Source organism: Lissotriton helveticus, chromosome 12 (assembly GCF_964261635.1).
Source record: "Lissotriton helveticus chromosome 12, aLisHel1.1, whole genome shotgun sequence".
In the NCBI taxonomy this organism is placed as follows: domain Eukaryota; kingdom Metazoa; phylum Chordata; class Amphibia; order Caudata; family Salamandridae; genus Lissotriton; species Lissotriton helveticus.
In genome coordinates, this window is record NC_136073.1 from 821,437,774 (window position 1) to 821,464,423 (window position 26,650).

Here is a 26,650-nt window from a genome sequence, read left to right on the forward strand (position 1 = left end):
AGCTGTGTAGGTCCCTTTATTGCATTTATTATCATAGTCTACTTAGCTGTTTACTGCACTGGGGTGGCTATTCCGATATATGGTGTTCACAGTTTTTGTTCCTGAGCAGGCATGGTTGGAGAGAGAAATAGAGAGGATATCACTGTGGATATACTTTGTTACTGTCATCCCACGAGGGCTAGTTTGTGAGGATGCCACCCAAGAGGAAGTAATCCGGAATGAACAGAAATAGACTCTATGCAATAAAATGGCAATATTGAATAAAAAGAAAATCTACAGCTTTGAGTGGGAGTGCACCAGCTCATTTGATATGATTGTATATCCTGTCCCATAGAACTTGGAGCCACAGACTACACCCTATATCTTTTACCAGTAAATCCGTACAGGCAAAATGTGGGTAAAGAATATGAGAACCTAATTACCAATAAGCTTCAAGCTCCACCTGCACTGTGTATTGACCACTAAAGTTGGGCCCTGAGGAAGGTTGTATTCTAAATGAAGTATTTACCGAAACATGATCCACCCCATGCTAGCCAACAGTGCAGAAATAGATCACATATACATGCACTGAAAAAATGGATTATGTTAAAAGTCTGGAATTAATTGTTTTTAATGTAACGTCGGGATCAATTGTTTTTAATGTGATGTTCGTTATGAGTCGGAATGTATGAATCTGTGAAATTAGGGGGAAAAGGGCTAGTCATCTTCTGAATGCATTATAAAGTGTATTTTCTTTAGTTCAACTTTGGAACTGTGCACAATCTAGTGTGTTTTACACTTGTTTGTTATAAATCTCTTGTGATTAATTAGTAATACACTTTGAAGTTGTCACTACATGTTTTATATCAAAGTAGAAAGTGAATAATTGGTATAATTTTTGTTGGACCATAGACGGTAGTTGTAGATAAAAATGCAATTTATAAGCAATACGGGTACAGTGGGGGTGAGCAGAGGAGGATGGGTCTCTGTTCATATTGTTTCACACATACCCTGTCCTCCAGACCTAAAGGGAAGCCAGGGTTCATCTCATATGTATATAGGTTGATTTTTTTCCAAATAGTCTATTTAAGGGGCCTGCGGTCAGGCAGTCTTAATCCGATTGAAGATGGTAAGCCATTGAAAATGCAGTGTAGCAAGACGCGAACCCTGAATTACTGTGGGTGCCTGGTTCTTCCAATCTGTTATGTCTGGATGAGGGTAGGCCTAGATTTGCATTAGGCTTCCACCAAAGAGGAGGTGAGTGGGCTGTAAATGGATGCTGTGGGCATATTTAAGTTCTTAACTTTGGCAATGGCCTGTTCAGTGCATCTGGCGATGCCAACACAGTAATGGTATCCCGGTTTGTGGACTGTGGTATTGGTGTGTGATTTTTGCCTCCACTATTAATTTGCTACTGTAAATGATCACGTTATTGCCATTACCTGGTTCTGTGATGAAGCAGCCACCATCCGGCATATCATGTGCATCCAATGTTATTGGTTCCTTGTGCCATTGGTGGGATTGCTGAGGCATTCCCTTCTGTGTGTGATGCGGTGTCTATACTTAGTAGGCTACACAGGTCACACAACAATGCACCTAAGGGTATGTCTGGGCATGATTAGGTGCCACCTGATCATATGGTCGATGTTCTTTGCCATTCTGTTCGTCTCTTGTGGATTTAAGTCTTTTCCTGGTCATACAAGACTACATTTGTAAACCTGGTGGCTGTGTCTTGTACCTTATGACTATCTGATGCCTATGCTGGTGTCCTAGGATTGCTGTGTTCTGAAATGTCTTGGCTCTCACACTTAAGATCATTTCTCCCTAATGTCACTTCATTTTATGTCTTTGTAGGTAAATGTCTCTTGAGATCCCTTCCTGTAAGGTTATCGGGTGGTCCATAGGGTGTGTGATGTCACCTTAATTTCTCTGGCATTTTGGTGAACTGGTTTCAATGTATCCGGCTCCATTCCCTAACACACGAACCTTCTTTTATTGTTTTTATTGATGCTGTTGTACAACATCACCAAATTTTAGTCCACATCGACAGGTAGCTTTACAGGCCCTGAAAAGATTCTTATGTTAAAACAACCAACTTTATCATTCGAACTTTCAGTGCAGTGTTTTTTATTTTACAAAAATGTCCTCGACAAGTGGTATGATGGCTTTTGTCTTGTACATGAACGAGAATTTCTATCTACGTTTCTCTGAAGGTGGAGCTCCACCCATCTCACTCCTGGGAAATGATCCACATGTTTGCGGCTCAGCTGCTGCACAGCTTGTTTGTGTAGTTAGCAAGTGTGTCCAGAGGCTAAAGTGTTTCCAGGTATTGGCAAAGTGTGATGTTTGGCTGTTCACCTTGAAAGGTTAACTGCGCCATGCAAACGGAAAATAATGCCCAGCATGTTTATTGACAGACATTTTGTACTTTTAAACCAGAAAGCACTCTCTTTTGATGTGGGCTTCGGAATTATTTATTTTAGGGCTATTGCAGCCACCATACGAATCTACTTTACAAATCATTGTCTGACATAGGAAAAGTGGTGAAGCTACAAGCACCCATTAAAAAAGTATATTTTAGCAGTTTGAACTTGAAAACTTATTAGTTTATCTGCATTTCATGTTTGTTGTAATCAGTTAGTCAATGTGCCCATGGTAGTAGTTTATTCTGGTGTGTTATGTCCCATTAGCAACGTATGAAGTTAGAAGTGTCGCGAGAACGTCCTCGAGCCGGTTTGCAGAATCTGGAGATCAAGCTGGAAGAGAAAACGGAGGAATGTAACCGGTTAAAGGAAATTTTTGAGAAGAAGAAAAATGAACTCCATGGAACCTCGCAAGAGTAAGTAGCGGTCTGATGGCTCCGTGAGTTCAACGCTTACTGCTGATATATATGTTGATCTGCAGATCAAAAGCTCTGATTTCATCAAGGAAACTCAGCTTTTCATTATTACGAGGTCACTCAGTTGACTGCTATAAATGGGGAAATTGTACATAGCAGATAATACAGATGGCTAAATAGCATATGAAGTGCTCCTCACAAAACATTGTTATTCTCTTTATGATAATGATTATTATTTTCTGCAGAACACGTTTTTGGGCCTGTTTAGAGGGCTGCAGGGATTCTTAGGCCAGAGTCTGCCAAGTTTAAACTTGCATTCTTGCTTAAGGTTCCCCTTGGAGCACAAAAGACTAAAAAAATGCCTAGTTGCAACCAGACAGTTTATGGTTTAACCCCTTTGGTGCTTGGGACGGCCCCCGGCTATCGTACGTCACGGTGGGCGTGTGCGGAGGACGGCCGGGGCCCGTCCAAACCCCGCCTGCTCATTAATTCTCCCGCACAGCTAGAGAATTATTGCAGCGCGCAAGGGGTTAATCATGTCTGCTCAACAACTGGGAAATAAATGCTCCCTTTCCAGCTAAGCTTCTCACTGATGTCGCTGCATGAGCTAAGATTGTCATAGCTGGTTTTGTGTTAACTTTGTTTTATTGAGTTTCAGCCAATAAATAATGCACAGTACGAGCGTCAGACAATGCTGTATATGTTTAAGGGCCTCCCTCCCATCTCTGCCCAAACACCTGGCATCTTCATGCAGGAAAGCCAAAGTCTGTCTGTGCAGCCAATGTCCAATGCTCCCTGACAGGGCGAAGGCCCTAGCTAGGAACCCCCCAAAATAAACTCAGTTTTACAAAAGGAACTTGATCCCAACACCCCCCCCCCTCACCCCCCCGGAACAGGTGTGTCTAAGTGATTACAAGCATAGGCGGAGCATCCTACAAGGTTGAAACGCTCAATTCCCAGAAGTATCTGTAGAAGAAGAAGGACCCAGGAGTCTCAGGAGGTGTAAATATTTTGGGCATGTGACTTCATTAAATTCCGCCGCCAGTATTGCCAGCAGCGGTTGCCAAATATTAGAAAAGGAGGGAAGGGATTGGGTGAGGGACGCCTGAATGTGCTCCATGCCCACTATATACCATAATTTGTGGAGCCACCCCGTCTGTGTCGGGCGAGTACGTGTACCCCAGAGCGACAAAATGTGTTGCACAGCTGCCCCCATGGCCAATCCCATCTGCTTTCCCCGAGCTGATTTCAGAGGGAATGTAAGTTTATTGGGAAGTCCTAAAAGTGTGTAAGCTGGGAATCTAGGGATTTCCGTGTCAAAATGAGCGTCCATGTCATTAAGCACCTCTGTCCAGAACCCCTCCACTTCCGAGCACCTCCATAGCAGATGAGTCAGTGTCCCTTCCTCACCCCATCCCCTCCAGCAGGCTGAACTGCGCTCCGAATTACCCCTATGCAGCCGGACCGGGGTTAAATACCAATAAGTTGTTACCTGTCCAGTCCAGGTTCAAAGTCCGGGTTACCAAACAGTGGCATCAGCGGGGAAGGGAACGAGGTGAGCCCTCTCTTACACTTAACCGCACCCCAAACTCTCATAGTTGTAAGGGTGATAGGGGATCTATTAAGATATTTCGACCTGTTTGTTTGCTTCAGGAAGGGTATCTTCCACAGAGCAGTCTGAGCCATCGCCCTGTCCTGGAAGAGCCATCTCTTCTCTGATTCAGGCCCCTTCCATTCCACTAAATACCGAAGTTGGGTTGCCTGATAGTAGTGTAAGATATGAGGGATCCCCAGCCCCCGTCTCATCTGGTGGCCGTTGAGACAAGTCCATGCACATCCGTGGCCTCTTCCCTGCCCATATGAAGGGTTGAATGGCGTCTTGTAGCTTTCGGAGAGTTCCTAGGGGAGGTCCAACCGGTATAGTTTGAAAAACATATAATATTTTAGGTAATGCGGACATATTTTCTTACCGCAATCCGTCCCAAAAGTGATAGTGAGTGTTGTTGCCAACGTCTCCGGTCTCCCTGAATTTGAGAGGTGAGCTTCGCATAATTCAAGGAGATTGTCTACTCAGTGAACGGAGCTAGGGTAATTCCCAGATTTGGGATCCTATTGTACGCCCGAAGATTCCCAAATTCCAGGGGTAAAGCTACTGACATCTGGTCATTGCTCCCCAGGGGGAGAAGCATTGATTTCCCAGTATTTATTTATTTAGATTTTAAAGCCCGACACCGCTCTGAAGGCCTCCAATTCGCATAGGAATGCGGGCACTGACTTTTTAGGCGTATCTAATGCCACCAGAATATCATCCGATTACAGGCTGATAGTGGGAGTCTCCTTTGGGGGGAAGAGACATCATATGTCGGGTGGTCCCGAATCCTCTGGGCGAGGGGTTCAATGTAGAGCGCGAAGAGGATGGGCGATAGGGGGCACCCCTGCCTCGTGCCCCTCTGGACGTCGAAGGGGCAGAAGTGGTACCATTCACCCGGATGGATGCCTTTGGCTTGTCGTAACAGCTCGCGACCCAGGCCCTGAAGCGTTCCCCGATACCAATAGCTGGTTTTAATGTTCATCCGCTCCCACCAATGTGCCATCCTAGACATATACTAGTACTCCAGCCAGCCAGTATCCTGGCCACAATACTCCCCTGTCTTCAAATCCTCACCCATCTACAGTAACAGCAACGTCTTTGTTTGCTTTGATTTAAAATAAATAAATAAAAATAATTCTCGGGCTAAGGACTCGCTTTTATAGCGTGTTTCAAACAGTCTTTAGTAGAACCTCAAAATGCTGTGCCTCAGGGTGGCATGAATGTTTTGCTCATTCATATTAACCAACACAGAAAACAAGAGGGGCTCAAACCATGTACCGTTAATAATAAACAAAAGATGTGGTGGAAAAACCTCAGAGAAATAACATTTATTAATGGAGTGATCTGGGCTCAGTCGCGTGTCTACCGATTGAAATTACTCATAACCAGGGCCGGACTGGCTGTAGTGGGCACCGGGCAATCCCCCGGTGCGCCGCACGGGTGGGGGCGGTTTTTGTTACAGGGCCGTTTTTGCAGCATAGCTGCAAAATCGGACCTGTAACAAAATCGGCCGAAAACCAGCCCTGGCAAAGAGCTTGGCCGCACACCCAACCCACGGGGGGAGGGGGGCAGCCGAGCACTTTGTCAGGACCGGTTTTTGTTCCCAGTCCGGATCTGCTCATAATCATCAGTGAAAATGAGTTAGCCATTTAGGCAGTGTTAACGAAGGTGAAAGAAAGGGCACTTGGGGAGCTTTAGACAAAACCGTGGATGGGTGGAAGATAGTTAACATTTGGTGACAAGTCACAAACATTTTTCCTGGCATGTCTTAGTGACACTGCTAATACCTATCATGATTTGCATACTGGACACAGGGGAAATAGAATACATTTGAACTACAGCCTGTCAGACTTGAACAAAACAGTGACAGTTTTGTATTTGAATGGGGGGCAAGGTGGTCTTGGGAGGAGTAACTGAGTTGAAGATATAAGGAAATGAAAAGCAGCACAAAGTCAAAAAGTGGGACTCCATTTTAAGTCCAAAATCAGGATGGATAGCTAACATGTTGTCGTAGAGAAGCAGTCCCAAGAATATGACCTTTCAAAGATTTGTACAGGCAAATGTAAATTGGAAGATCCTGAGAATAATGCAAAGTCAGTACAGAAATCCATGTTGGACATAATCTTAAAAAAATGTTTAGCACAGTAGTTTACTTTGCTCTGATTTGAAGTATTTTATCGGTTGAACTCATATATTTTATGTTTGGAATATCCTTTTAAAATATCCTTTACGGGAAATGCTGCATTTCTTCAGGTATAATGAGGGCACACATTTATTTATTTTATGTGTTCTATTGTACTTGAACGTTACTGTGTGACAATTTGGCTCAGTGGAGTGGAGAGAGTATAGATTTAAGTTGTCTGAGCAGGGTGCAGTTAATCGGGTGTGAACAGCCTATAAAAATGCTCCATGCATTTGGTAATAATCTGTGATAAAGGATAGATTGATTCAACTATGAACTTCTTACAGGGCTTAGGCATATGTCCTTCCTTTCCTCAACGAGCGAAGTATTGATTTGGAGTAAACAGATGGGTTGAAGTTATAGCCTATCAAACTGAAACATTTTAATCCTCTCTGAATAGCAAATCCTAGCTCCCTGCTGAAAGTATATCTATTCCTTATGCTTTGGCGTATCCCATTTTCTGATGCTCGTGTTGGGTAAAATGTGGCCAATGTGAGAACACTTGAACTAAAGCTTAAAGGGTCTTCAGTGAACAGTTACTCTCCAGGAGCCTGGTTGGTAGCTCATCCACATACCATGCTCATATTTCACGTTTGTGATATAGTTTGCCTTTCTGGCAAGAAATACCACAGAAAGGTAGCTTTCATATAATTGATTATTCCAATTGTTTCTTCAGCTATTTATTAGTTTGACACATAGTTTGCACGGTCTAGTACTAGACTTACTACTTTTTTGATCCTATAGGCCATGGAAAGCCATATTTTTTAAAGACAATTAACCAAGCATTATCCACTTTTTAGGTTGCTGGAAGTGCGCATGGAGAAAGAACAGGTGGAAAGCAAGATGAGGGACCTGGAGGACAGACTACTGGATATACAAGAGGAAACCAGTCAGCTCCGATCCTCCTCAAGAAGCTCTGAAGACAAGGATGCCCTTATGAAAGTATGTGGCCTTCCCATCAATAGAAATTCAGATAAAGATTACAAATCGAACTCCGTTGTCAATCCGATTGAGAGCATTTTTGCTCGTGTCTGGTTGGATCTCATTCTGGACCCATTCTTTTTCCTGTCATGACTATACATAATATTAATCTACTAATAACATTTCTTTTAATCCTAATGTAATCTGATATGGTGCTCTACGATTATCACATGAATTTGTGTACTTCGTTTAAATAATATTTGTTGAATGTGTTTACCTAATTTAATTGGGTTTAATTGAATTGGCTGTAAAACGTAGTTGAATCCTCTGACTGTTTTTAAATGCCTCGATTATGCTCTTTTGATAAATGAAGTAATATGAAAGAAGGGTAAGGAATGCTAACTTTTAATGAAATTGAACATTTGAAAAGAATAATCTGCATGTACAGTGGTGATTAACTGTAGCTTGGTTTCCGATAGATACATCTGCCGTGTGGATTCCTCACCTTGTGAATATCCCCCTTGCGTCCGCAACGTTCGGAAATTTTCTTCGTAGTACGCCGACGTGGGCGACGTCACAGGAGCACGGCATCGCGCGCGACTCCGTCTGACGTCACTGACCCCATATCGGGCCCACGCCGGCGTGATGACGTCAGTTCCCTTTTTTCCGCGTCTTCGACGCTAACGGTTTTCGGGATCTTCTGCGATACTTAGTATCTAGCTGTTATTTAATTGTCACTGTTTCTCTTTTACGACTTAATTCTTCACCGAAGATGTCGTCGAGGAAAACAGGCTTTAAGCAATGTAGGTCTTGTGCCCGCATGATGTCTATCACTGACCCACATAAGTATTGTTTGTGGTGTCTTGGTTCGGATCACAACGTTAAAAACTGCAGTTCCTGTTTTAAAATGAACCCAAAGGCGCTTCGGGAGCGTGAAGCTAAACTACTTTTAGCGAAGGTAAAACAGGATACTGGAAGATATTCGAGATCGACGTCGAGACGATCGAAGTCGAAGCAAAGGTCTCGATCGAAGTCGAGATCGGCGTCGAGATCCAGAGCGGGTTCGAAATCTGGAGAGGAGTCGAGATCTAAACCGAAGTCAAGATCCAGAGAAAGATCTAGGTCTAGATCTAAGTCGGCTTCAGGTCACGCTTCGAGCTCCTCGAGGAGAAAGCATAAGAGGAGGAAGCACAGTTCAAGGCATCATTCAGGGAAGGAATCCTCTGACTCGAAGAAAAAGTCTCACAAACACCGTAAGGACTTTGTCTCTCCTTTGCCTGCCTTGTCAATCGAAGGTTCTCCGACTCCGGAACCAGAACCGGATCCGGTATCCTCGCATCCTTCGGAACATGAAGAGGAAGAAGAGGTGATTCCTCAGGCTCCGGCTCCAATGGAGACTCCTGTAGACCCAGAAGGTCAGGGTGAGAATGTGTCGGAACGACCTCCGTTGGAACATCCGGTAGGTCCGTACCCTCCCTTTCCTGGTCCTGGTCAGGATCCCTCGCATTTTCTCCATGCGATGTTTGGAGTATATTCCAGGGCGATGTACCCCGCTGGAGCGCCTGTTGGTCCCATGGGTCCATTATCGTACAATCTGGGCATTCCTCAGTCGTACGCCCCAGCTCCATTTATGCCTTTTATGCCGGCGCCTCTTCCACCTTGGCTCGGTACGGCTCCGCCGAGGTCTTCGACTCCGCATGCGGCTTCGCCGACTCCGGATCGACCTCGTAGTCGAGATCGAGGTACCACACCTGTCCATGATTCTCGTCCTACTGCTCCGGCTCCTCGATCGACGTCGGAACCGGCTCCGTCAGAGTCGTTACCGGATCCGTCGACTTCGATTCGATTGGAGTGGTCGAGACGAAGAGCTCAGCGTCTTCTCGAACAAAGGGATGATGAAAGTTCTGATGTGGAAGAAGGCGAACTTCCTGATCATGATGATGATTTCGATGAACTTCGGGATGCTAGTGGTCTGGAACTCTCTCCTGAGTGGGGTCTACCTTCGACTTCTGATGCTCCGTCTAGGGATGTGGCACCCTATCACGTGGTTATTAGGAAGGCTGCTGATCTTCTCAACTTGAAGCTGCCCACAGTTGAGTACAAGCCCAACATCCTCACTGAAGTCTTGCACTCTCCCTCTTCAATTGTTGAACCTACACTGCCATTTACTGATGCCTTGACGGATCCAATAAAAGAGATTTGGAAGAGGCCATTATCTGCTCCTGCAGTTTCGAGAGCTATTGCAAGGCGCTATAGGGTGGCTCCTGATGACCCTGCATTCCTTTCTTCACATCCATCTCCAGAAAGTCTTGTGGTACAGGCGGCTTGCTCTAATAGGGCTGCAGGCTCTTTCCCTCAAGTGCCAGCTGACAAAGAATCAAAGAAATTAGATCAGTCTGCGAAGAAGACTTTCTCTTCTGGGAGCATGGCTCTTAAGTCAACAAATGCTACTTGCCTTTTAGGAAGGTATGTGTGTAGGAGAGTAGGGTCTGCAATCCTATGATCACCCAGATTTTTGCTTTTTGCTTCACTGGTTTACGACTTTCCCTGGCTGTGGGCCTGCTAATCAGACCCACAGCCTAGCTGTTCTCTCTAATCCAAATTGTACCCAGGTACTGAATTGGCACTGGGCCCTTTCCAAGTCCCTGTACCCAGGGCTGAGGTGTACCCAGAAGTCTCCCAGGGGCTGCAGCATGTATTATGCCACCCCTGGACTGACTAACCAAACAGACACAACTGGCTGCTTGACAGCTGGGGGCAAGGTGGTGTACTCACCCTTTGCTTTAGATATAGTATCCCTATATCTAAACCTAAATGGACACACAGATCTCCTATCAGTCACTCCTATGGCAGGCCTTAACAATCCTGAAGGCAGAGTGCTTGGAATCGTGTGAGATGGTGCTCTGGCATGAGCTGGGCTGTCTGCGGCTTTCGGGATCCATCCCTTAGCCGTTTCCATGATATCGCATACCATATACTCTTAAGTGCATTATAATCCTCGCGGTTATATGCCAACTCTGGTATCGCTTTATCAAAACATGTCGAGTAAGGTGTCATACGAATTAGAATACTAACCCCTCGCCAATTCTGGCGACGGGGTTAGCATTCCACCCTTCTAGAGGGACACGACATGTATGTAACCTGTAACCCCGGTTAAAGTCAGACATAGCCTTAGCTCCACAAAATGGATGCTGCCACCGAGACACAAGTCTGCCCTCCTGCTGCTGGGAGTCCTCCCAGAGCAGGAGGCAAGGACAAAGGGTTTCCTGTCAGGGGCGGTGCCAGCACCGTCCCAGACAGGATTTTGTGTATCCTAGGTAGGCAGGGCTTTAGAGGAAGGTGACTGCAAGTGGCACCCCGGTGCTCACTGTGCATAGGCCGGCTGAAACCAGTTCCAGGGGCACTCCAGCCCCTGGCCTGGGGAAAGCCCGCCAAAGGAGAGGGGTGTAACCACCCCCCTCCTAGTCCCACCCATAGGGCAGGACTTAGTTGCGTGCCAGCCCCTTTTTGCAGGATAAAGGTAGGAACTGGCCCCCTTCCAAATCAGATCATCTTTGAATCCTGAACCAACTTTCCACGAAAGGAACTCAAGACTCTTCTCAAGATTTCTCCCTTGTGACTAAGGAGTAGTCACCCTGCAGCAGCAGGCACCAACCAAGCATCGCGGTTTGTTGCCAGTCTCTCCTTCGGATCAAGACTGCTCCAGCACGACGAGAACCGGCTTCCCTGGCACCTCTGACCTCAACCTACATCATCAGCCCAGCTGTGATTGGATTGGATGTGCATTTGTAAAGCGCGAATTGCTGCCCGGAGGCGTCCAAGCGCTAAGAATACCGTAAGACCAGACTGAGGCACCCGTGGGGAGAAGGGGGGGTAGGTTAGATTGGGTGAAATAAAAAGGTTTTCAACTGTTTGCGGAAGGCTAGAAGGTTAGGGTTGGCTCTAAGATGCAGCGGTAGGGCGTTCCAGGCCCTCGCGGCGTTATGTGAGAAAGATCTGCCTCCGGATCTGGATCTCTTTATCCTGGGAACTATTGCCAGGAAGTTCTGACTCGAGCGTAGACTTCTGTTGGGTGTGTAGTGGGTTATTAGATCTTGAGTGATACTGGGGCCAGTGTTCCAGAAGGACTGATGAGCTATGCACATGGCCTTGAACATAATTCTCTGGCGCACTGGAAGCCAGTGAAGGGTTATCAGTCCGGCCCTGGCTGACTGTCTGCGGGGAATGTTGAGTAGGATGCGGGCTGCGCAGTTCTGGGCCGTCTGAAGCCTGTTCAGAGTGTATTCCGGGGCCCCGAGGTAAAGTACATTGTTAAAATCGAGGCGCGACTGGATTAGACCTTGGACAGCTGTTTGTCTGGCCTCCATAGGAAGGAGAGGGAGGATTCTCCTCAGCATCCTCATGATGCTGAAGCAAGTTGCTGAGAGTTTTGTGGCCTGCGTACTAAAGGACAGAGATCTGTCAAGCCAGACTCCGAGGCTCTTGATGCTGTTTTTAGGGGTAGGTGGAGGGCCCAGACTAGGTGGCCACATGGAGGTGGGGAGACTGAGGTCTGGGGGCCCGAGGAGCATCAGCTCGGTTTTGTCTCCATTCAATTTTAAAGATGAACGGGACATCCAGGTTTTCACTTCCTCCAGGCACTCTCTAAGCCCGCCCTGTGTTGAAGGGTTGGCAACCTGCGTCAGGGAGACCACTAGCTGTGTGTCGTCCGCATAGGAGATGATCTTAATCCCAAAAGGACGGACGACATCCGCCAGTGGTCTCATGTACAGGTTAAAGAGTGCGGGGCTTAGAGAGGAACCCTGGGGGACTCCACATTTCAGGGGCCTGCTAGTGGAGACAGACTCGCCGTCAAACACGCGGAAGGACCTATCCTCTAAGAATGACTGGAACCAGGACCAGGCTTTGTCCTTAATGCCGACCTGGGACATACGGTGCAGCAGGGTGTTATGGCTGACCGTATCAAAGGCCGCGCTGAGGTCAAGGAGGATCACTGCCACTGATCCTCCCTGATCCAGAATATGTCTAGCTTCCTCGGTGACCATGAGGAGAGCGGTCTCGGTCCCGTGTTTCGGTCTAAAGCCTGTTTGAGTTGGGTCCAGTAGATGATGAACTTCTAGGAAGTTTATTAGTTGTTGGTTTATATGTTTCTCTAGGATCTTGCTTAGCCATGGTAGCAGTGATATGGGGCGATAATTGCTCAGGTCGGCGGAGTCCAAGTTAGGCTTTTTCAGCAGGGCTCTAACCATAGCCTGCTTCCACGCTATTGGGACCGTACCGGAGGAGATGGAGGTATTTAAGACCTCCCTTATGATGGGAAGGGTCGTGTGTGCGGCAGCCATTATGTCTGGAGGGGCTGGGTCATTCGGGGACCCGGATTTTACTTTCCGTGCTAAGGGTTCGAGAGATGCTAAGTCCAGAAGAGGGAAGTGGCTTAGCATAGGTAGGTGTGGGCTGGCGGGGAGGCTGTGGGGAGAGTGGGAGTGACTGAGAAGGTGGAATTTTCCGGGGGGAAAGCAGAATAGATGGAGCTGATTTTCTGATGAAAGAATTCGGCAATATTGTTACAATGGGAGGATGTCTTATCCGCCTGCAGACATGGCGATTGTTTGGATAGTTGTTTAATGATCTGGAAGATTTCTTTAGGTCTAGATTTGGCATGCAGGATTTTCTCTGAGAAATATGTGGCCTGGGCTGCTTTTATCAGTGATTTATATTCACTGATGCTTTCGCGGTATAGGTTTTTTTTGTCTGCGGAGTAGTCAGAGCGCCAGTGCCTTTCTGATTTCCTGCAGAGACGCTTCTTCTCTCTGAGAACATCTGTATACCATGGAGCTGTTTTGTGCGAGCGTTTGAACGTAATTACCTTTTTAGGGAGAACGACGTCAAGCAAATTGGTGATCCTGTTGGTATAGGCTTGGTTTGCTATGCCAGGTTTATCTTCAATCAGGGGTGGATTCTCTGTGAGTTTACTAGTCCAGTTGTCGACTGCTAAGCAAGACCAGGCTCTCATGATTCTTGTAGTGGGTAGGGGTTCAGGGGGTTTGGGCGCGGACCAACTAATGGGAATAAGGAAGTGATCCGTCCAGGGCAAGGGAATAGGAGAGCTGGTTAGAAGGTCATGACAGTTGCTGAAGACCGGGTCCAGCAAATGGCCTTTTACATGAGTGGGGGATATGACTCGTTGAGTGAGTCGTAGGGCCGCAAGGTCATCTATTAAGGTTGCCGCTGTGTGATCTGCTGTTGACTCGAAATGAAAATTAAAGTCTCCTAGCAGGATAAAGTTGGACGTGGCATATAAGTGCTCAGCCACGCTTGAAGGGAGGCTGACGTGAAACTGCTTAGGGGGGCCTGGGGGGCGGTAAATAAGGGAGCCAGAAAGGCACTTGTTAGGTGTCAGTTCAATATTAAAAGAGAGACTTTCACAGTCAAGAATGGTTTCAGGAACCATTCGACAGTGGAATTGCTGTTTGTGGATTATCGCTAGGCCTCCTCCTCTACCTTCTGGGCGGTCTAGCCGTGAGATTAGGAAACCTGGTGGGAGGGCGTCTATAACCGCTGGCTCCGCGTCAGGGGATAGCCAGGTTTCTGTTAAGAATAATATATCTGGCGTATGTTCTTCGAGAAGAAGCGCAATTTCCTCTTTGTGTTTTGGGAGGGAGCGGCAGTTCAGTAGGAACCTGCGGAAGTCATATAGCAATTCAGATGACACTTTCGGTTTAAGGCGTGAGTGGCATTTGGGGCAGACAGATGGTAAATTGTCTGCTTGGTAGCTATGCTGACACAATCTGTTAGTGGTGCCCCTGAGGCTATGGAGGGTGTCTGCGCTGAAGAAAATGGGGGCCGAGGGCCGCAAGGCAGGGGGGCTGGCCCTGGGCACGGACTCGGCGCGGACGAGCGCAGACGAGCTTGCCTTATGCGCGCCTTCGGCGCGCAATCGGCGCGCCCGCTGCGCTCGTCCGCTGCGCTTCCGGTAAATGCACATTGTTATGGGGAGGCAAGGGGGCGTGGCCTCGGGGGGGTGTGTCCTTCGCCTCCGCGTGGTTAATGGCGCCTGGCAAGCCTCCTGCTCGCTCTCCCTCTCAGCGCTGAACAGCTACTGGGGAAGCTTTCAGGCAGGGGTTAGTCAGGTAGGTGCAAGTTTGGTTAAAAACAATTACAACAGTTTTAAAAATTCAATCAGTGTGCAAATGAGCAAGAAATCTATCTCCCGGCTGAGCCTCAGGAGGGTGGCGGTATTCTAGTGCGCTCGTGGATCAGCGCTCTATATATACACAAGAAGGGGGCGTGGCCTCGGGGGGGGGGCGTGTCCTTCGCCTCCGCGTGGTTATTGGCGCCTGGCAAGCCTCCTGCTCGCTCTCCCTCTCAGCGCTGAACAGCTACTGGGGAAGCTTTCAGGCAGGGGTTAGTCAGGTAGGTGCAAGTTTGGTTAAAAACAATTACAACAGTTTTAAAAATTCAATCAGTGTGCAAATGAGCAAGAAATCTATCTCCCGGCTGAGCCTCAGGAGGGTGGCGGTATTCTAGTGCGCTCGTGGATCAGCGCTCTATATATACACAAGAAGGGGGCGTGGCCTCGGGGGGGGCGTGTCCTTCGCCTCCGTGTGGTTAATGGCGCCTGGCAAGCCTCCTGCTCGCTCTCCCTCTCAGCGCTGAACAGCTACTGGGGAAGCTTTCAGGCAGGGGTTAGTCAGGTAGGTGCAAGTTTGGTTAAAAACAATTACAACAGTTTTAAAAATTCAATCCGTGTGCAAATGAGCAAGAAATCTATCTCCCGGCTGAGCCTCAGGAGGGTGTGATCCGTGGGTGTGACGAGACCTCGAGGGACCGGCCATCTTCAGAACTGCACGACGCTTGTCCAGCACGACGCCTGAGTGACCCTCGACTGAGTGCCTTGGGGTAAGAGAAGCCCCGACCCTGAGCAGCTCCAGCACCGAAGTCTAGCCCCCCTGCATCCACGAGATCGGCGTGGGGCCCTTCTGCTTTTTGCTGCTCACCGCGTTGTCCAGGTCGCTTGCCCGTTGGCTAGTGGCCCCCTCACGACGCTCCACGACAACTAACACTGCTGGTCTGGTTGCTCCAGACTAGCTCGTGCTCCCCTCCAACAGAGGAGTACCCTGGACCCTCCTGGTCCACTCAAGACGCCATTTTAGGTCCACCGCGTGGGCCTTGCATTTGCCAAGACTTGTTGCCCCAATCCTGGGTCCAGCGACGTCGACAGCAAGAACCTTCGTGGGACAGCTCGCACCTCCATCCTGGTCGCCGACAACGCCTCCTGGTCCGAGAGACTGCAGAGCCCAGCAGCGCCCACTCACCTGACTGCGGTGACTTCGCCCGGTGCCATCCTGGTGCCCACTTAATCACTGGCTAGTGATTCAGAACTTGGTCCCCTCTGCTTACAGGTTTTCTTCTTCCCTGATCCAGGCTTGGATCACCACGAACTTTCTTCACTGGCCGCCTGCCAGCAACTCTTTCTTCAGGCTCCTGGATCTTCAACGTGGGTTTCCGACGCAACTTCAACCCTATGCAGCCGCAGCCCCTGGGCTAGGTAACCTGAGTACTCCGGTGCTCCAGCATAGTCCAACACCCTAAGTGTTCGGATCCACTCCCGTTTTCGACCCACCTAGTCGGGTTCGCCCGAGAACAGTAACTTTGTCTTTACTAGCTTCCATAGACTTTTTCCCGCCTTACGTGTGAGAGTTCCCACTCTGCACACGACGTCCACAGGCCTCCTGCAACTAATCTAAGTGTTTAGCATTGTAGGACTAGCGTTTCTAAAGTCTATGAGAATAGTTACTTACCTGCTAGTAATTCGCATTCCACTTTTGTAATATATGGTTTTTCGTGCCCCTCGGGCATTTGTGTAAATTGTGCGACTTAAAGTATTTTCTTAAGAGTTTTGTATTGTGCTTAGCTCCCTGACTCATAAAGAGTTCAGGGTAGACTTGTTAGAAATAAATATACATTTATTTTCATAACAACTTGTGTGGTGTCCTTTCACTTGGTGTTCAAGGGGTAATGTGATGGTAAAACAGCTGGCTTAACACGCCCTCTAGAGTCTTAGCCTTAGACTGCTCGTATCCATGCTACTAGGATAGCTGGTCTATAAGGTTGACTTACAACCAATCATCAATAAGGGTTGTTTGGAGTGATACAAAGTGCTCACTAGAATAGTGAACATTATATATCAGGCCAACTTCTCACATTGGTGAGCAGCGGTTGGGATTTGAGCTTGCTGTTTGTTTTACCACACATATCCTAAGAATATCTTGTGAAAGATCACATAAGTACTAAAGGTACATATAACTTAGCTTAGAATACTCTGAGTTCTACTGAACCAGCTGTTGTAGCTCCTAGGGCCTAGCACACCCTAAACTACAACTCTAGCAAGGGATCAGTAGGTAAACATATAGTGTAGGTAAGTGCACCACTTACACCTCACTAGAAAAGCATGTCAACCCAGGGAGAGTCCTCAGGGACCCCTCTTGTGGTGATTGACCCTCCACAGGTCAGCTCAAGATATGCAGCTCTCAATTTCCAGGAGTTGAGACACTTGTGTACCTCCAGGAAACTGAAACAGGGGGCTAACCCCACCACTCCCTTTCTGTTGGATCTCTTAGAGACCTATGATGCTAGGAAAGCATCTCAGGGAGATGGGAATATGCCAGCCTTAGAAGGGCACCTTGGTGATCCAGACCTCCACAACACTGTAAATTCAGCTGAGGAGGAGGAGCCTGAGGAACCCTCTGGGGATGAGGCAGACAAAGGTCTTGAGGTAGTCAGAAGGCTAACTAGGGCCAACATAGACTTGCTTGGGCTAGGATCTGGGGGACCCCCAGTACTGACCCTAAGTAGGCCTAACCTTGGAGTTAGGAGAGATAGATCTCTTTCTAGGTCACAGGCCAGAAAAATGCCCCACTGAACAGGTGCTGGATCCTGGAAGGAAGGACCAGACACCTTCCAAGAAGAAGAGCAGTAAGGGTAAGGATTTGCCTTCCCCCTTGCCCCAGGTTGAGGATCAAGTCTCTGAGGAGGCTGATCTGAGAGAGCTGAGGGAAACTGAGCCTAAAGAGCTTGAACTTGATCAAGTTGAGTTTCTGGGCTCAGGGGGACCCTCCAGAGAAGACCTGGGGAAGGCACAGTTAGACTGCCCTTCCCTTGAACCCCTCAGACAGCAGGCTGCTGCTGAGGCTGCAGGGAATGCCACAGGTGCCCACAGGGTATACTGGGAAGATGGACTCCTGTACTCTGAGTCAAGAGACCCCAAGCCTGGTGCAACCAGGAGGCTGGTCATCCCCTTGTCTCTGAGAGGTTTCCTTCTCACCTTGGCCCATGAGATTCCCCTTGCAGGTCACTTAGGTCAGACAAAGACTTGGGACAGGCTTGTCTCACACTTTCACTGGCCCCACATGAATGAGAATACCAAGGAGTTTTGTCGCTCCTGTGTCACTTGCCAAGCCAGTGGTAAGTCAGGTGGCACAACAAAGGCCCCCCTCATACCACTACCTGTGGTGGGGGTTCCCTTTGAAAGAGTGGGGATTGACATTGTTGGTCCAATGGAACCCCAGACAGCATCAGGGCACAAGTTTATACTGGTGGTGGTGGACCATGCCACCAGGTATCCTGAAGCTATTCCACTTAGGACCACTACAGCACCTGTAGTGGCAAGGGCCCTAGTTGGAGTGTTCTCCAGAGTGGGCTTCCCTAAGGAGGTTGTTTCTGACAGAGGTGCAAACTTCATGTCAGGATATCTGACTGCAATGTGGAAGGAGTGTGGTGTGAACTACAAGTTCACCACACCCTATCACCCACAATGCAATGGGCTTGTTGAGAGATTCAACAGGACCCTCAAAGGGATGATTCATGGACTACCTGAAACTCTTAGGAGAAGATGGGATGTCCTGATCCCCTGCCTCTTGTTTGCTTACAGAGAGGTCCCACAGAAGGGGGTTGGCTACAGCCCTTTTGAACTTCTGTATGGGCATCCTGTAAGGGGACCCCTGTGTTTGGTGAAGGAAGGATGGGAGAGACCTCTCAAAAAGCCTGCAACCAACATAGTGGACTATGTACTTGGTCTCCGCTCCAGGATGGCTGAATACATGGAGAAGGCATCTAAAAACCTAGAGGCCAGCCAAGAACTCCAAAAAGCTTGGCATGACCAAAAGGCTGTCCTGACTGTATACCAGCCTGGACAGAAGGTGTGGGTACTGGAGCCAGTGGCTCCAGCAGCCCTCAAAGACAAATGGTCTGGGCCCCACACCATCATTGAGCAAAAGGGAGAGGTCACCTACCTGGTGGACCTTGGAACCCCCAGGAGCCCCCTCAGGGTGCTCCATGTGAACAGGCTCAAGGCATATGTCGACAGGAAGGACATGAGCTTGCTCACGGCCACAGATGAGGGACAGGAGGAAGAGAGTGACCCTCTCCCAGACCTGCTCACTCAGAATCCTGATGATGGATCAGTAGATGGTGTTGTCTTTTGTGGCAGCCTCTCTGAACATCAGCAACAGGATTGCAGGCAAGTTCTGCAATCCTTCAGACATATGTTCTCTCTGACACCCAGCCAAACTGATTGGTGTACCCATGAGGTTGACACTGGAGACAGTCTGCCTGTCAAGAGTAAAATCTACAGGCAGCCTGATCATGTCAGAGACTGCATCAAAACAGAAGTGCAGAAAATGTTGGAGTTGGGAGTCATTGAGCCCTCAGATAGCCCTTGGGCTAGCCCAGTAGTTCTAGTGCCAAAGCCTCACACCCAGGGTGGTAAGAGAGAGATGAGGTTTTGCGTAGACTACAGAGGCCTCAATGCAGTCACTAAGACTGATGCCCATCCAATACCAAGGGCAGATGAACTTATAGATAGATTGGCTTCTGCCAACTACTTAAGCACATTTGACCTGACAGCTGGGTATTGGCAAATCAGGTTAGCTGAGGAAGCCAGGCCCAAGACAGCATTTTCTACCCCTGGTGGTCATTATCAGTTTGTGGTAATGCCCTTTGGGTTGAAGAATGCCCCTGCCACCTTCCAAAGGTTGGTGAATCAAGTTCTCACTGGGATGGATGACTTCTGTGCAGCATATCTGGACCATATTGCTGTCTTTAGCTCCACCTGGGAGGATCACCTGGTCCACCTGAGGAAAGTGTTAGAGGCCCTGCAAAAGGCAGGCCTCACTATCAAGGCCACTAAGTGCCAGATAGGGCAGACACAGGTTGTATACCTGGGCCACCTTGTAGGTGGAGGCCAGGTTCAACCCTTGGAGAGTAAGATACAGGCCATCAAGGACTGGGCTCCTCCAATCACCCAGACTCAGGTTCGAGCTTTCTTGGGCCTGACTGGGTACTATAGGAAGTTTGTCAGAAATTATGGGTCCATAGTGACCCCCCTTAATGACCTGACAAGCAAGAAGATGCCAAAGAAAGTTCAGTGGACAGAAAGCTGTCAGAAAGCATTCGATGACCTAAAGCAGGCCATGTGCACAGCACCTATCCTAAAGAGTCCAGACTTCTCCAAACCATTCATTGTCCAAACAGATGCTTCTGAGTTGGGTGTGGGAGCTGTTCTATCTCAGCTGAATTTTGATGGCAACGACCAGCCAATTGCTTTCATTAGCAGAAGGCTGACCCCCAGAGAGAAAAATTGGTCAGCTATTGAGAGGGAGGTCTTTGCTGTGGTATGGGCCCTGAAGAAGTTGAGGTCCTACTTGTTTGGAACTCACTTCACAGTTCAGACCGACCATAAGCCCCTCTTATGGCTAAGTCAGATGAAGGGTGAAAACCCCAAACTACTTAGGTGGTCCATTTCCCTACAGGGGATGGATTTTACAGTGGAGCACAGACCTGGTACTGATCATGGCAATGCTGATGGGCTCTCCAGGTATTTCCACTTAGAGCAAGAAGACTCACCTGGTCAAGGTTAGTTTATTGTCCCAAAGTTTGGGGGGGGGGTCATGTAGGAGAGTAGGGTCTGCAATCCTATGATCACCCAGATTTTTGCTTTTTGCTCCACTGGTTTACGACTTTCCCTGGCTGTGGGCCTGCTAATCAGACCCACAGCCTAGCTGTTCTCTCTAATCCAAATTGTACCCAGGTACTGAATTGGCACTGGGCCCTTTCCAAGTCCCTGTACCCAGGGCTAAGGTGTACCCAGAAGTCTCCCAGGGGCTGCAGCATGTATTATGCCACCCCTGGACTGACTAACCAAACAGACACAACTGGCTGCTTGACAGCTGGGGGCAAGGTGGTGTACTCACCCTTTGCTTTAGATATTGTATCCCTATATCTAAACCTAAATGGACACACAGATCTCCTATCAGTCACTCCTATGGCAGGCCTTAACAATCCTGAAGGCAGAGTGCTTGGAATCGTGTGAGATGGTGCTCTGGCATGAGCTGGGCCTGTCTGCGGCTTTCGGGATCCATCCCTTAGCCGTTTCCATGATATCGCATACCATATACTCTTAAGTGCATTATAATCCTCGCGGTTATATGCCAACTCTGGTATCGCTTTATCAAAACATGTCGAGTAAGGTGTCATACGAATTGGAATACTAACCCCTCGCCAATTCTGGCGACGGGGTTAGCATTCCACCCTTCTAGAGGGACACGACATGTATGTAACCTGTAACCCCGGTTAAAGTCAGACATAGCCTTAGCTCCACAAAATGGATGCTGCCACCGAGACACAAGTCTGCCCTCCTGCTGCTGGGAGTCCTCCCAGAGCAGGAGGCAAGGACAAAGGGTTTCCTGTCAGGGGCGGTGCCAGCACCGTCCCAGACAGGATTTTGTGTATCCTAGGTAGGCAGGGCTTTAGGGGAAGGTGACTGCAAGTGGCACCCCGGTGCTCACTGTGCATAGGCCGGCTGAAACCAGTTCCAGGGGCACTCCAGCCCCTGGCCTGGGGAAAGCCCGCCAAAGGAGAGGGGTGTAACCACCCCCCTCCTAGTCCCACCCATAGGGCAGGACTTAGTCGCGTGCCAGCCCCTTTTTGCAGGATAAAGGTAGGAACTGGCCCCCTTCCAAATCAGATCATCTTTGAATCCTGAACCAACTTTCCACGAAAGGAACTCAAGACTCTTCTCAAGATTTCTCCCTTGTGACTAAGGAGTAGTCACCCTGCAGCAGCAGGCACCAACCAAGCATCGCGGTTTGTTGCCAGTCTCTCCTTCGGATCAAGACTGCTCCAGCACGACGAGAACCGGCTTCCCTGGCACCTCTGACCTCAACCTACATCATCAGCCCAGCTGTGATCCGTGGGTGTGACGAGTCCTCGAGGGACCGGCCATCTTCAGAACTGCACGACGCTTGTCCAGCACGACGCCTGAGTGACCCTCGACTGAGTGCCTTGGGGTAAGAGAAGCCCCGACCCTGAGCAGCTCCAGCACCGAAGTCCAGCCCCCCTGCATCCACGAGATCGGCGTGGGGCCCTTCTGCTTTTTGCTGCTCACCGCGTTGTCCAGGTCGCTTTCCCGTTGGCTAGTGGCCCCCTCACGACGCTCCACGACAACTAACACTGCTGGTCTGGTTGCTCCAGACTAGCTCGTGCTCCCCTCCAACAGAGGAGTACCCTGGACCCTCCTGGTCCACTCAAGACGCCATTTTAGGTCCGCCGCGTGGGCCTTGCATTTGCCAAGACTTGTTGCCCCAATCCTGGGTCCTGCGACGTCGACAGCAAGAACCTTCGTGGGACAGCTCACACCTCCATCCTGGTCGCCGACAACGCCTCCTGGTCCGAGAGACTGCAGAGCCCAGCAGCGCCCACTCACCTGACTGCGGTGACTTCGCCCGGTGTCATCCTGGTGCCCACTTAATCACTGGCTAGTGATTCAGAACTTGGTCCCCTCTGCTTTCAGGTTTTCTTCTTCCCTGATCCAGGCTTGGATCACCACGAACTTTCTTCACTGGCCGTCTGCCAGCAACTCTTTCTTCAGGCTCCTGGATCTTCAACGTGGGTTTCCGACGCAACTTCAACCCTATGCAGCCGCAGCCCCTGGGCTAGGTAACCTGAGTACTCCGGTGCTCCAGCATAGTCCAACACCCTAAGTGTTCGGATCCACTCCCGTTTTCGACCCACCTAGTCGGGTTCGCCCGAGAACAGTAACTTTGTCTTTATTAGCTTCCATAGACTTTTTCCCGCCTTACGCGTGAGAGTTCCCACTCTGCACACGACGTCCACAGGCCTCCTGCAACTAATCTAAGTGTTTAGCATTGTAGGACTAGCGTTTCTAAAGTCTATGAGAATAGTTACTTACCTGCTAGTAATTCGCATTCCACTTTTGTAATATATGGTTTTTCGTGCCCCTCGGGCATTTGTGTAAATTGTGCGACTTAAAGTATTTTCTTAAGAGTTTTGTATTGTGCTTAGCTCCCTGACTCATAAAGTGTTCAGGGTAGACTTGTTAGAAATAAATATACATTTATTTTCATAACAACTTGTGTGGTGTCCTTTCACTTGGTGTTCAAGGGGTAATGTGATGGTAAAACAGCTGGCTTAACACGCCCTCTAGAGTCTTAGCCTTAGACTGCTCGTATCCATGCTACTAGGATAGCTGGTCTATAAGGTTGACTTACAACCAATCATCAATAAGGGTTGTTTGGACTGATACAAAGTGCTCACTAGAATAGTGAACATTATATATCAGGCCAACTTCTCACAATGTGCATGCACTAATGGACTCAGTGAAGCAATTGTCACCTAAGCTTCCTGAGGAGGATAGGAAGAACTTTAATGAGGTGATCTCTGACACTCAAGCTGCTGCGCGCATGGTCATTCAGAGCGGCATGGACACTGTGGATTCTGTTGCCAGAATTATGGGTTCCTCTATTGCGACCAGGAGGGCAGCATGGTTAAAGTCCTCGGATTTCTCTGCGGATGTGCAGTCTACATTGCTGGACTTACCTTTTGAAGGAACTGGCCTTTTTGGTAAAGGTTGGAAAGGTTTAAGGACAGCCGTGCCACTGCAAGATCTTTGGGTCTCCAGATGAGAGGGTCGACGACTAGAAAATTCAGAGGATTTGGTAGATCTTCTTTTCGTCCCTTCAAGCAAGGTCAACAACAACAGCAGCAGCAGCAGAACCCTCTATATAAGTCCTATAGAGGTAGACAGAAGGGTCGTGGACGTGGACGTCAAGTCTCCTCTTCCTCCACTTCCTCCAATAATGCCCAACCCCCACCCGCATCAGCAAAGCAGCCCTAGATCCACCATTCTGGATCATGTAGGGCCAGTAGGGGGTCGGCTTACTCATTTTCTACGAGATTGGGAATCGGTTACATCAGATCTTTGGGTTCTCAATCTCGTAGAGAATGGGTATGCACTTCCTTTTCAGGAGTTCCCTCCCAATTATCCTCCTTGCCAAGGTTATTGTTCGGAGGACCACCTGCTTCTCCTGCAGGAGGAAGTCCTGGCACTGTTTCGAAAGGGTGCAAAAGAGGTGGTTCCAGAGCAGGAGAGGGGTCAAGGGTGCTACTCCCGGTATTTCTTGATTCCCAAGAAGGATGGCAGGCTTCGGCCGATCCTGGATCTCAGGATTTTGAACCTCTATCTCAAACAGGAGAAGTTCAAAATGCTCACCCTTGCTCAGGTTCTTCTGGCGCTGATGGAAGAAGACTGGATGGTGTCGATCGACTTGCAGGATGCGTATTTTCACATCCCAATCCTGAAGTCGCACAGGAAGTATCTCCGTTTTACGGTGGGATCGCAGCACTACCAGTTTGCGGTCCTTCCCTTTGGACTTACTACTGCGCCTCGAGTTTTCACCAAGGTGATGGCAGTGCTGGCTGCGCATCTCAGAAGGTCAGGGATTCCTGTATTCCCTTATCTAGACGACTGGCTGATCAAAGCAGAGTCGCCGGAGAAGGTGCTCCATCATCTGCAAGAGACAACTCAGTTGTTACACAGGTTGGGTTTTTCGATAAATGTACCCAAATCTCACCTGGTGCCCTCCCAGCGCAACCTGTTCATAGGTGCGGTACTGGACACTACTGTATGTCGTGCATTCCCTCCACCTCAAAGGATTCACGACATTCAGGAGATGATTCCTTTATTCTACAATGGAGCGGTTGTTCCGGTCCTGAAGGTCCTTCGTCTGCTCGGTCTGATGGCTTCTTGCATTCTGTTGGTCAGTCATGCACGCTGGCACATGAGGGCACTCCAGTGGTTCCTCCGCAGGCAGTGGTATCAGCACAACGGAGATCTCAGGGAGTCAGTGAAGATCTCCAGAGAAGCTGCAGCGGATCTGTCTTGGTGGGGCGTGGAAGGCAATCTGTCGCAAGGAAAGCCTTTTCAACTGCCTCCATCAGTGGCCACAGTGATAACGGATGCATCCACTCTCGGGTGGGGTGCTCATCTGGGAGACCTGGAGGTCAAAGGTCTTTGGTCTCCGGAAGAAAGGTTGTTTCACATCAACCTTCTGGAATTGAGGGCGATACGTTTGGCGCTCAAGGCCTTCCTCCCTTCCCTTCGCGGTCGTTCGGTTGAACTCCTGACGGACAACACGACTGCGATGTGGTACATCAACAAGCAGGGAGGAGTAGGGTCGCAGTGTCTCTGCAGAGAGGCTCTGCGTCTCTGGTCCTGGGTTCAGGACCATCAGATTTGTCTGGTTGCAAATCATCTGGCCGGAGTTCTGAACGTTCGTGCAGACAGTCTGTCGGCAGTTCTCTGCCGACCACGAGTGGAGGCTTCACCCGGAGGTTGTTCACGACATCTTTGAGATGTGGGGGACTCCTCGGGTGGATCTATTCGCCACTCGCGAGAATGCGCACTGCCTTTCATTCTGCAGTCTCCAGTATCCGATGCAAGGAGCATTGGGGGACGCGTTTCAGTTGAGTTGGGGAGATCAACTCCTTTACGCGTTTCCTCCCATACCTTTGATTCCTCGGGTTCTGAGGAAGATTCGTCAAGACCGGGCCCAAGTCATATTGGTCGCTCCGGATTGGCCAAGAAGGGTGTGGTATTCGGACCTACTCCACCTCTCCTCTCACCCGCCGCTCCGTCTCCCTCACAGGGCAGACCTCCTCTCTCAGATGGAGGGGCAGGTTTTACACCCCCACCTCCAGACATTACACCTTCATGCCTGGAGATTGAACGGGGCAACTTGAGTTCTTTTTCTCTCCCTCACGAGGTAGTGGATGTCATTCTCTCTGCCAGGCGTGACACCACTAAGTCCATTTACTCCTATAGGTGGTCAAAATTTGTTTCTTGGTGCAGGGAGAGAGATGTTGACCCTTTGAAGGCTCATTTGTCTAATATTTTACAATTTGCCCTTTATCTGGCGCAGCAAGGTTTGGCTGTGGCCACGGTCAAGGGGTATCTTTCAGCCTTATCGGCGTTTCTATGTTTGCCGGATCAGCCATCTCTCTTTAAATCTCCGGTGGTTTTGAGATTCTTGAGGGGTCTCATAAATATGTTCCCTCCTACTCCTTTTGTTGTTCCTCATTGGGATTTGAATCTTGTGCTGACCTTCTTAATGGGTTCTCCCTTCGAACCCTTGCACAAGTGTCCATTGAGGCTTCTCTCTTTTAAAACTATCTTCCTCGTTGCAATCACCTCGGCAAGGAGGGTAAGTGAGCTTCAAGCTCTAAGTTCCAAACCCCCATTCCTGACCATTCATGCTGAAAGGATGGTTCTTAGGACCAGGGCTGCTTTTCTGCCTAAGGTGGTGACTCCTTTCCATCTTGGGCAGTCCATTACCCTTCCTACCTTCTATCCTCCCCCCTCACCCGTCTAAGGAGGAAGAGAGACTGCATAGCCTGGACCCTAAGAGGGCGGTGTCTTTCTATCTGGACAGGACTAAGGACTTCCGGATGGACGACCAGCTGTTTGTTGGCTTTGCTGGCTGCAAGAAGGGCAGAGCGGTGCACAAGCGCACTCTTTCCAGGTGGATAATCCTGTGCATCAAAATCTGCTACTCACTTGCGGGTAAGGACCCTCCTGAGGGTATTAGAGCTCATTCAACTAGAGCAAAGTCTGCAACATCTGCTTTGTCTAGGGGTGTACCTGTTGAGGATATTTGCAGGGCCGCGACTTGGGCCTCCCTCCACACTTTCGCGAAGCATTACTGCTTGGATACCGAGGTGAGGAGGGATGGCCACTTCGCGCGCTCTGTCCTCCAAGATTTCCTGGTGTAGCAGAGTGGACACC

General features: G+C 49.0%; 1 protein-coding gene across 3 annotated transcripts in view; it reads left to right on the forward strand.

Moving 5' to 3' along the window:
* The window catches only part of CGN (cingulin), a 222,679-nt gene that overhangs the window by 117,746 nt on the left and 78,283 nt on the right, over nt 1–26,650 (forward strand). For all 3 annotated transcript variants that reach the window (XM_078671006.1, XM_078671007.1, XM_078671008.1), the window contains exons 6-7: nt 2,670–2,818; nt 7,392–7,533. In XM_078671006.1, the coding sequence (XP_078527132.1) occupies nt 2,670–2,818; nt 7,392–7,533 (291 nt within the window). The remainder of the gene's footprint in view (nt 1–2,669; nt 2,819–7,391; nt 7,534–26,650) is intronic.